Here is a 12200-nt window from a genome sequence, read left to right on the forward strand (position 1 = left end):
GAATGTGACATTGGCAACAGTAAAAGGTAGCAAATTTCTGCCAAGATTAAATTCTTTATTTTAATAAATAATAAATAAGCACATCCATTTCTTTAGCATGTAAATTTGATTTTGTTTTTAATAAATAGTAAATTATACATATCAAAGAATTGTTTTAGAAGAAATTTATGGTTTTTTTTCAGTAAATGTTTGATTTGTATACCTATTTTATATAACTTCAAATGCAGGGTTGAGCAAAAATTTCTCAGGGATTGAGGGTAAGGAAAGGGAGAGAGTAGAAAAAGTTTAAGAAGCCCTGGCTTAGAGTACCAAGAGGTTAAGTGATTACCCAGATAGTAAGTGTCAGAGACTGGACTTAAAAGTTTTCAGACTCCAGGAAGCTACCTCTGAAAGAAACTTAGATATAATATTGTCTGACTTTTTTATTTTGCTGATGAGACAGAACAATGAAATGACTTATTTAAAAGCTCATGCAGCTCATAAATGACAGAGACAGCATTAAGTTTGAATCTTATGGCTTATTCTTTTTATTATAACTAATTTGCCTATCTGTATTTAAAAAATTAGATTCAGCAAACACTTAGTTTTATTTTTAATTTTTTTGTCATTCTAAACTTAACAAGCAAATTTACCAGCCAACATGAGCATTTATATACAAAGAATAGAAAAAGAAGGATTAGGCATAAAACTATACATCCCCCTTATGAATATGTTTTTAAGTAAATTATATTTCTCTCATGTTATTTCCAAAACTATATCCAACTTTACCATTTTCCTTCCAATCACCTTTTAGTTTGTGCAAACATAATGGAAAATATAATTATGCAAATCTATTGCAAAATATGTAAGTCAATGCACCTTTGGGTCTCAGTTTCCTTGTATTAACCAAATGTAAGTATCTTGATCTCTTAACTGTAGATAGCTGACCACACAAAACAGACATATTTTAGCAATCAAGTAACAGTTTTAATCACTTTCAGAGTGAGGAGGACAGTTTGAAGACTTTAAGTTCTGTTTGGCAGAAGACTTCTTCTGTTGAAGGAAAGGTAAAGATTTTATACACAAATCAAAAGGAAAGAGGAAGGTGGATTACAGTACAATCTTTTTTAGGGCCTCAGAGGTTTCCCATGAGAAATCCACAAATCCAGGACAATATGGGTATTCTCTAATCCTGTGGGAACAGTTTCTAAGTGATTGTTTCAAATCATGGCTTATTATGGGGAATAGGACCAGAGTTCTGTAGTAAGAAAAGGTTTTTGAATCTTTGATTCACTTCACTTAACATACACAGGAGAGGGTGTCATGGATTGATGGAACCTTTCAATCTTTGACTCCAAAGCCAGACGAGGCAGCTCTGAGAGATTTAAATTGTTTGTTTATTCATCATACATATCATCTTGATAATTATTAAAATCATAATGATTTTTCCTCACTTATCTATAAAGGAAGAAGTCAGATAAGATAATCTTTCTACTTCTTACATTCTATGATCTATCCTATAATAATACATCTACTATCTCCATAACTCAGCAAATATTAGCAAAGGCTTGCTAGAAATAAGGCTTCTAATTACTGAGGAACATACAAGCTGCCCTTTTCTATAAAAGTTAATATAAAAGATCAGGAAGCTTATTGCTCAAGAATGAGTGATTGACTTCCCTAAAGAATGGTATAGTGGGTCTTCATTTTTTTTACAGAGTTAAACTCAATGATCATAAAGGTTAATTCCAGCTTTATAGTTTTATGATTTACTGATTGAACAGACAATCTGATAGAGAGTGGCCTTCGGAGTCAAGAAGCTCTGCTTTAGGTGCTTCCCAGGACATATATTGACTTATTATAGGCAAGTAATTGAACTCTAAGTGGCCCCAACTCCCAGAAAATTTTCTAAGCTTCAGATGGGCTGTTCTGCATTGATAGAAAGAATTTCATTTCCAATTTCTCTGCTATCAAGGACATCCTAGATTCAGAGGGCCCCCTCCTTAAAACAACTTGGTCTTCCAGAATTCTCTCTACTTCCCTTGAGAGAATGGTCGCTCAGTAAGCATTTATGAAATACGTGTGATGTGACAGGCACTATGCTTGGTTCAGATGAAATAATTCCTGCTCTCATGAACCTTACTTTGGAGAGGAGGTGGGGGGAGACAAACCAAGTATAGAAATAAAAATAAACATGTATACAAAGGAAAAACAAAGTAATGGTGGGAGGCAGGGGTGGGGGGTGGAGAGGGGGGACGACTAGCATCTGGAGAAGGTGTGAATATCACGTAGAGGGTACCAAAAGACAAGAAGATTTCTTTGGGGATGGGAAATGTTCTGTGTAGGGATTAAAAAAAAAAAGTCATTATGGTTTTAAAAACTGGACTCAGCTTCTGAAATTCCCCTCGGGGTGTTTAAATTAAAGTCAGTAGATCATTCAGATCTATCATTCAGAATAGAGAGGTATGAAGAAACCTCGAATAGACCGTGCAGTAACTAACTGGTTGGGTAGAACAAAAAGCCTTTCTTGGGGGAGGGAGTGAGTGAGTGTGTGTGAATGTGCGCGCGCGCGTGTGTACACACCGGTGTCTAATGGCACAGACAACCACACCTCTGGGCTCTCGCTGGGGACACCTCGGAGAGAAACCACATACCTCAGCCGCACACACCGAGCCCAACAGGAACTTTCCGCAGGGCTGGGGACAAACAACCAAACTGGCACGTTTGTCTGAGGCTGTCTCAGACCAGTGGATCGGGCAGGTTACGGACTTGGTACATTTCCTAAGCCCGGGGCGTCTGAGCTGGGACTAAAGGGAGGGCAGGGGTTGAGTGCTTTATAAAACTAGTGTAAAGTTTGTGCGTGCACCAGGCTGGTTGAGCTCAGATCGACCTTCCACCCCTTGCAGCCTTCTCTGCTGTGAGCCCGAGCCGTGGCCGTGACAGTGTCAGCCGAAGTAGCAGCAACCACAAAAACAGCGGCGGCAGCGGCGGCGGCAGCAGCAGCCTGCTCCAGCTCCGCAGCAGAACCGCACCCCCCCCCCCCCTTCCTTCATCCCCACCCCCTCGCTCTCTGCCCAGCCCCGCTCAGTCTCGTCTGGCTGCTCGGCTCTCCTGGCTCGGTTCAGTCTGCGGGGAAGCCTCGCTCCGTGCTCCCCTCAGCTGAGGACTCATCGGGCGCGTAACATGGCTGAGCGCCCCGCCACCCCTCGCCCCTGGTCATGGCTACTGGTCTTCCTTTCCTTGGCTTCGCTCTGGAGCTGCCTGCGGGCGCGCTTCGCAGCTGAGGCAGACCCCAAAGACCCGGAGGCAGAGACGGAGATGGTAGTTTTCCCAGAGTCGTCCTTGCAGAAACCCACGGTGTTCGTGACCATCCTGGCTCGCAATGCTGCGCACACGTTGCCCCATTTCTTGGGCTGCTTGGAGCGACTGGACTATCCCAAGGACAGGATGGCCATCTGGTGAGTCTGGGGGAACAAGGAAAGGAGGGGGACGATGGGGCTGAGGGCTGTCCCCCTCGGCGTCCCTGGGAAGTGAGGTGAGCCGTTCACCCACGCATGCGAGTCTCAGTCTGGTGCGCACCGGAGCCAGAGGGCAGGGGTGGATTCGTCGCCCCACAAATAGGGAGGGGAGATGAGAGATCTTATGGTTACCAAGGTGAAGGTGAAGGAGAGAAAGAGAGAGGCGCACTGCTTCAACTCTGCGGAGTGGGGGCCTGCAGGAGAAAGGGAACAACGTGGTGCTTCCAAGGCTTACACACCCCTCAGCCTTTCCGGGGCCGGGGAAGCCAGAGGCCGGGATGGCGAGGCAGTTTTAGCCCCTCTGAGTTCCTTATAGGCGCCCACGGAGAGCGGGAGAGAGAGAAAAGGGAAAAGGTAAATCTTGATTTCCGACTTGCGGAGCTCGGTAAAGGGGCTGCGCCATCCTTTCGGAAGCTTCACCTCTCACCCGCCCAACCCCGAGAATACCTGCGCCCCGGTAGCCCTTCCTTCTCCTGAACTCTGACACTGATTAACTGGCAGCTGGGCATTGGGCTCTTCTTGCGAAGAGGTGGCTGGCTTACTATGTTCCATCCCCCTTTTTACCTTTTCTCCAAACCTTACTCACTTCCACCTTGTTCCTCGTACCATCCCCTTTCGTCCCCCTCCAATCCCCCCAATCTAGCTTTCAAGTTCCCGCTCAACACTCAAGTTGGAGAGAGTTGTGTACCCAGCGTTTAACAGGATACCTGTTAATAAATATTTGTTAATCGATTGATTGTCACTAAGGCTCCGAAGACCTAAGTAAGGGAGGTGTGACATCCCTCCCCTTCCCCCCCACCCCCTCAATCAACCTGAGAGGTTGGATTCGCCAATCTCAGATATACCACCAGAAATAGGACATCCCATGGCACAGCTATTTGTATCTTAAAGGAGACGCCCTCTGGAAGGTAAACAGTCCTGTTTATTTCCGAAGGAAGGAACTTTGAGTTCCACTGGAGGACTCCACAAGTCACTAGTGCTTTGGGGAGACATAGGGATGGCTGGGAAGCTGTCTGAAAAGCCACTTCCCAGCACTGATTGCATTAGATTAGGGAATGGCGCAGGCTGACCTGCCAAGAAGCTCTGTGGATGTAGGGACCGATGAATAATGACTAAGGTGAGCTGATTTGTCAGGTGTTTGCTTACAAGTGGAGTACAGAGAACTGGTAACCATTTCCCAGTTTCTGTCTGTTGTTATTACCAGGAAGTTACAAATCCCAAACAAGACAAGCAGTAAGACCGGGTTGGGGGAGAAAAAATGGGAAAGTAACCTTCAGCCTCAGCAAGTTTAACTTGATGGCAGAGTAGGAAGGAGAGAAAGCAAACAGAACTAATACAGTACAGTATTGTACATGACTGGAACTGTGGAAAAATATCTATGGACTCTATGTGTGTGTGTGTGTTTTAAATCACAGGCAAGAGTTTTGTAAAAACCCATCCATACCAAAGGAATATTGTTTCTCTAGTAATAGTTGGTTGTTATTTTAAATGAAAGCCTAGATTATTACTTCTATCCTTTCCCAGGCTAATAGTTTGCAGGTTTTATTCTGTGTATTCATAATAAAGAATGAACTTTCAAGTTCTAGTTCTATAATGCTATGGAATGATTTGGTTGGTTAGGATTCCAGTAGCTTGTGATAGTCGATAAGTGCTCTTTGCAGACACAGAATTCTTTGGCTTTGGTGTCAGAGAACTTGGATTCACATCCTGACTGTTCATGAAACCTCTTTTTGTTTGAATTTCTTCATCTTTAAAATTAAGATGCTGGATTAGATGGTTCTGAGGTCTCTCTAGTTCTATGATCCTTTGGATATGTGTTCTTTGGGGTTTTACTTTATATTTCACCAGAGTCTGACAGCTAAGATAAAATGCTTAAGGTCTTTAGAAGTCATAAAGGACCTCTGCAGTGGGCACTGAAGACCTCCACTTTGGGAGGTATTGGTTCTTTTCAGTGATTTTTGACTCTTCATGATCCCATTTGGGGTTTTTTTTGATAAAGTTAATGGAGTAGTTCCATATTTCCTTCTCCAGATCATTTTGCATATCAAACCGAGTTTAGTGATATGCCCAAGTCATATAGCTAGCAAGTTTCTGAATTAGATTTGAACTCAGGACTGCTAGAATTCTTGATTCCAAGCCTGGCATTCTTTTCACTTCCTTCTCACTTGTAGCTGCCCTCTGCATTGATGCTGATGTAGCAATTAAAGCCATTAGCTGAATTGTGTTATGAAGCTACTGTCGTATCTGCTTTAGCAGCAAAGGTAGTATGGTGTAGTGCTAGAACATTAGACATGGAAGGAGGGAAACAATTTCAAATCCTCTGATTCTATGTCCTCAAACTAGACAAGGCAATGGTCTTAAGCAATTCTTCAGAACTTAATATTTGGTAAAAAGATTAGGAATCTGTCTTGATGGAAGAATTTCCCATAATGGAAGTTTCTCACACTTCTCAATTGCTGCTGAAATTCTGGGATGATCCTATTACTCCTTGTGTAGAGGGCACTAGAAGAGCAGGCAAAGTTCTAAGATTACCTTTGAGTTTACTACCACAAACCATTTAACCTCCCTAAGCTTAGTTTTTACCATCTGTAAAATGGCAAGAATGCTTTCATCACCTGCTTTGGTTGTTTGAACAGGAAAGCACTTTGCAAAAATGAACTCTATAATTATAACTTTTTATATTTTCCAAAGTGTTTTCATGTCTACCATTTGGTATTTTTCAACAAACAAGGCTGTGATGTAAGCATGACAAATGGTCTCATTTGATTCACACAGGTATTAGTATTATCACCCTCAATTTACAATTGAGGAAACTGAACCAGACATGGATTACGTGACTTGCCTCATAGATAGTAAGTATTCCAGACCAAATTTAAACTCATTTCCTTCTGACTCCAGGTGCAGGGTTCTATCCACTATGTTACCTCTGGAGGTGGGGTGGGGGTGGGGGTGGGGGTGGCCTTAGCAATCAACTGTCTCATTTTATAGATTGATGGCATTGTGAGGCCCAAGGAGGGCCTCATCCTTTTAAACTCATCCCAATTTTCTGATTTATTATTCACTAGATTCTTTGGCCCTTTTCCACCAGACTTTGGTGGAATGCCTGAAAGAGTCTTTTCTGTGTAATTTAAGTGAGAGATCTGGTCAAATCATTGTGTTCTGATTTCCCTGGGACACTTTTTTCTTACCTGAAATTCCCCAGCAGTCTAATGAAGAGCAGAACTAATGAAAATAAATATTAAGTAGTCTCAAAATCAATTATCATTGAGACCTGAGTACAATTGTTCCGATCAATACAGTTTATGGGTTTGGTTTTATTTATTCATTTGTTTGTTTTGTTTTAGTTGAATTAAGTGAGTTAGATGCTGAAATGAATGAAATGCTGGACCTGGAGTCAGGGAGACCTGAATTCAGACCCAGCCTCAGACACTTAGTAACTATGTGGTTCTAAGCAGGTCACTTAACCTCATTCTGCCTCAATGTTCTCCTTTGTAAAATGGAGATAATAATAACACCTGCCTACCTCAGTTGTTGTAAGGATCAAATGAGATATTTATAAAGTGTTCTGTAAAGCTTCAATCACTACATAAATGCTAATAATTTTTATTTAGGCCAGTCCATAGTTATTTCTTTGGAATCACAAAAGGGGTATCTTTTTATAATCCAGTGTTCCCAATGTCTTAAAGTCCTCCTTAAACTCTTCCTTCAATCCCTGCTTGCACTTCCATGGAAGGTTAAGACTTATGCTATCTTTAGGTTAAAATAGTTGGCTGAAAGACATTTTTTAATTGAAAAAATATCATTCTATTAGATACTCTGTTTTAACGACTGAGGTAAGGGGGAAAGCATATTGGCTATTGTGTATATTCTGTTCAATTCCATTACACTTATGTTGAGGCACTGCTGTAGCTTTGGAAGACTGACTTTGGTTTTCATTGCCAACAAATTATGGAGAACTGAGCCAAGTTCCATGAGGATATGAAAAAAGAGCAGGGAGAGGGGAAAGCCCTTGGACCAAAATGCACATTACAGTTTGTACTTTACCAAATTTCTTGGAGAGCTTTTTGCTTCTTGTGGTATAGCTGAAGACAGAATGCTCTACACACAATTTACCCTAGTAGCTATATAGCTCTGGGTATGTAATTACAGTATAATATGGTTTTTTGATGTACTATCCTAAAATGAGATTTGTTTTCTGTCTTTTTTTTTCTTTGAAGAAACAAGCTCTTCATAAAGTGAGTTGTTACTAATATCACTTTCAGAATTTTTGTAAAGTCCTACTATTGGGATATCAATTCTGCACTTTCTTACCATTGACCCAATATTCTTTGATTCTTTTGGGTTCGTCTCCAACTTTCCAGTTCTGTGAGATCAAATAATACTGTTGGCAATTGTTTCATCATGTTCATATAGACAGGTTGACAAAATTCTTCAGACTGTTCTGAGCAATAATATTCAACCACAGCAATACTTTTCATTTACACAGTATGGTCACTAGGCATGTTACATTACTCCATGGGATGATTTTATAATAATCTTTCATTCTCTTTGTCCCTTATGTTCCCTCTGTTCTCCAACATTCCTTTATTCTTATCTTTTCCATCACCTTCCTTATTTCCCTTTTTTCTTCCTCTGCTTTCTCTATTGAAGGAAAGCTTTTTGATTTATGTTTTTTGGAGACATTGTTTGATTTCAGATTTTTCCCCCATTATTAATGTTACCATTATTATTAGCATTACTAAGGCTGAATGATTGTATGGTTACTGTCAGTGATGCCCTTGAAGTATAACTCCAGCAGTTGTGTCATTGGGCTAAAGAACAATTTAGTAATTTTTCTTATATAATTCCAAATTGTTCTCCAGAATGGTTGGATCACTTTGCAGTGTTTTCCACAGTCCTTCTATAGTCTATGTATGTGTGTGTATGCATGCATGAGCATCTGCATGTTTTTTCTAGACAACAATAATACCTGTTTTAATAAAGTTAAGTAATGCTAGTTCCTCTTCACTTTTTCCTAACATTTTGGTGATGTTGACCTTAAGGATACCCTGTATGGGAGGATTTTGAACAGAAACTCATAGGCTCCTTGCTGGGAGCACATTTGTATAGCAAAATAAGGAAATGTCAGCAGTTATTAGCATCCAACAATAAAGGCAGACTATTTGGGCAGACTGTGGCGGAAGTATTTGGGTCAGTGTTGGTACAGAGTAAATCAGTTCTTTCATAATTACTAATCACTGATCTTAGGACCCCCCCCCCTTTAGATTCCTTCAAATTCTTTGAGAAAATCCTAAATCTATCTTTATCCAGCTCATTTTTCAGATCAATAAACTGAAGTAAACAAGGTATAGTGATTTGTCCAGAGTCACCAGTTAGAGTCTATTTTAGATGTGAACTCAGTTCTTCCTAACTCCAGACTTAGCACTTTATCCACTGTACCACATAGCTGCCCCATAAACATTTATCAAATGCCTACTATGTGCCAGGCACTGTATTAAACCTGGGGATACAATTAATAAAGACAGTCCTTAAGATGCTCATAGTCAAATGACAGATAGTGTGATACTGTGTGAAATAAAAACATAAATTTCACTCATTATAAATTACTTGGTGGCAAAAAATAGTTCTGTTACAATAGTGTCACAGTGTGCAAACAGATACTAAGTTATATTTCTTGTATCTATATACTATTTAGATTAATTAATTTGTAATAAATGTGTCTAATGTTATCTTTAAACATTATTAAATATACCTGAGACATTTATCTGTTATTTAAAAGAAAGCCCCTTTTGAAACATTTAACTTCAAATCATTTTTCCAGTGTGATTTGTTGCTTTATGTGACTTTAGATATATAAATGTGTGCTCTGTGCTGTTCTCCTTCCTGGTTGGGCATCTTTAATGAACAATGTGAGCTTTGTAATCAGAAGGCAGGCAGGTCATTCATTGAGTTTTGAGCCATGTCTATATGGACTCATTGGTAACAGTAGTATGTCAGCATTAGCTTTAAGTCTAAGGGGAGATATAATAGAACCCTATTGTATGCATTTGGGTGGATTGTAGATCAAATGATATTCCTCAAAATATCATAGTATTTATATATATATATATATATATATATATATATAGTTCCTGGCACACAGAACTTAATTATTGCTTGTTGGCTGAATGGCCCCAATAGAAAATACTTAGCTCCCAGCCCCATTTTCCCAAGACAGGGTTCCCTGTGTACATTTGTCACAGCTAATTTCCACGAGTGATTAGCTCATTTGTATTTATTTGTACAGGACAGTCAGATAGTGAAGTGGAAAGAGTATGTGGCCTGCTGTCAGAAAAACTTGTCTTCCTGAGTTCAAATAAGCCTCAGACTTGAGGTGACCCTGGATAAATCACTTAACCCTGTTTGCCTCAGTATCCTCATCTGTAAAATGAGCTGGAGAAGGAAGAAACAAACCACTCCAGTATGATTGTCAAGAAAACCCCAAATGGAGTCATTAAGAGTTAGATATGACTGAAGAACAATTCAGTTAATTTAATTATACCTGTACTTATGCTGGCACTTTTGTTCATTGGTTTAACTGCCTTCACTGAGATTTTTTTTCCTTTGAAAAAGCCACTTTAGAACACAGTTTGTCATTTTTGCCAATGCTACTCACAATGACTTATGTTAATATTATAAGATATTATAATCAGTTCTTTACAGACCTGAAGTGTCCATAAAATAATATTCTTAAAAATTAACTAAAATATGTAATAAATGTGTCTAATGTTGTCTTTAAACATTATTTAATATACCTGAGACATTTATCTGTCTTTTTTATGATTTTAGGATTTGGAATTGGGAAAAATCTTAGAGAACATCTAATTCAACCCTTTCATTTTACAAATGAGAAAACTGAAGCTCAAGAAAGGTTGAATGATGTTTTTTTTCACAGTCACCCAGATGGCACAGCAGTAATAACAAATAGGCAGTTCCAAGATGCAAATCCAGGCCTTCTGACATCTAATCCAGGGTTGTTTCCATGACCACACATCTAGTCTATTAGTGAAAGACATTATCAGATTTTTCATGGATTTGAACCACAACAAATACAGGACCCTCTTATTGGATGCAGACCTCTGACTAAGGTCTAAGTCTCATTTTTATCCTCCTTTTTGATTGTTGTTTTTTTAATTTCAGTTAAAGATAATTATCTGCAAGTAATATCGCACGGACTGCTACTCAGATGGGCAGCCAGCTTTCAAGTGGTAACAGTTTTTAAGAACTACCAGCTGGGCTAGCAGCCAATCAATGACGTAGTGATGGATGGCCCAGGATCGTGTTACTGCCCTTTAAACTACCCAGTCCCCTGCTAGAGAAATTGTTTCAAACTTTAAAAAGGTAAAAACAAATCTTAAATAAGAACCTATAGGCTACAATGAATATAAACTGAGGGACTGTAAGTCACCCTCTGGAATTGCTATTGCTTGGAACCTGGGAAGGCACAGACTTTGTGGTTTTGGTCCTAGTAGAGTCTCTTGTGTGAATCACGGTTGTGGATTGGTCTGGGTGAGAGGGTGGGATGTTTATTTTCTTCTATGAGCTATATGGTGATCCCTTACAAACTTAAAGTAATAGCTTTGTCCCTTACTTTTCCAATGTAGAATTGAGGGCTCTGGAATGCTTTCCTACTAATAGTAGTGCCATTCACCATTTTTGCTGTTTTATTTCATAGGTTAAAAAAAGGAAAAAGGAAAAAAATACAGTATTCAACCTGTGTCAAATTTAACAGCAAGTTAAAGACTGTCCTGTTTTAGCCCCAATGAAGCCCTTTGTAAACTTCCCCAGTCCCCCAGCCCTTAAGCATATGTCTGATGATTAATGTTTGGAACTTCTTTGAAGATGTACAAGTAAGAAACATTAGTCTTAATGATTAACAGTGATCCTTAATGTATGTGCACCAGTGATACAGCATTTCTTAGCTCTGTGTATGGTATTAAAAAGACAGTTCTGAGGAGATTTAGAGAAACATTGGGATAGAATAGGTGGGTAGCACACTTGGTTTGGAATAAAAAAGTCTAGATCCAATCTAACTCCTTTCCCCTGTTTGATGTATGATCATGGTTAAGTTGATTAGCCTCATTTAGTCTCATTTTCCTCATTTATAAAATAGGGCTAATGATGCCTTTAGTACCTGTCTTGCAGAGTTTTTAAGGCTTAAACGAGATGACTTATATAAAGCATTGTACAAACTCCTGCTATTATTATTTTCTTCAGTGCCTATTTTTTTTGGTAGATGGATTGTCCCAGATTTCCTCTCCCTTCTTTAAATACTCTGAGTCATGGTCTTCTGAGGAATGAGAGCAGGATTGGAAGAGAAAACTCCCTTTAAATGAGATTTCAGTGGCTCTGGTGCCAAAAGGGCCCTTAGAGCAGACCAGACCTAAAATTAGTTAGGTATTGAGCAAGTTATGCCTTAGACTTGACTAATCAGTCAACCAGCATTGACTTCTATGTGCCAGGCTGAGCAATGGGGAACACTAGAAACTAAGAACTAAGAAAGTCAAAAACACTGTCCTCAAAGAGCTCCCTTTCTAATGAGGGAAACAGTATCCACACAACTTTGTACAAACAAGTGGTACACCAGATAAACTGGAGAAGATGGTGAACTCTGAAGTTCTCTAGAACTTAATTTCTGTGATTCTGATTCACAGGAGGAGGAGG

At 39.6% G+C, this 12200-nt stretch overlaps 1 protein-coding gene across 1 annotated transcript in view; it reads left to right on the forward strand.

Annotated features, from left to right (window-relative positions):
* Window positions 1-2755: 2755 nt before the first annotated feature.
* The window catches only part of COLGALT2 (collagen beta(1-O)galactosyltransferase 2), a 137182-nt gene continuing 127737 nt past the window's right edge, over window positions 2756-12200 (forward strand). Inside the window, exon 1 of the mRNA XM_051998794.1 lies at window positions 2756-3437. Coding sequence (XP_051854754.1) covers window positions 3163-3437 — 275 coding nt within the window. The 5' untranslated portion in view covers window positions 2756-3162. The remainder of the gene's footprint in view (window positions 3438-12200) is intronic.

The sequence above is a fragment of the Antechinus flavipes genome, chromosome 4 (assembly GCF_016432865.1).
Source record: "Antechinus flavipes isolate AdamAnt ecotype Samford, QLD, Australia chromosome 4, AdamAnt_v2, whole genome shotgun sequence".
Classification (NCBI taxonomy): domain Eukaryota; kingdom Metazoa; phylum Chordata; class Mammalia; order Dasyuromorphia; family Dasyuridae; genus Antechinus; species Antechinus flavipes.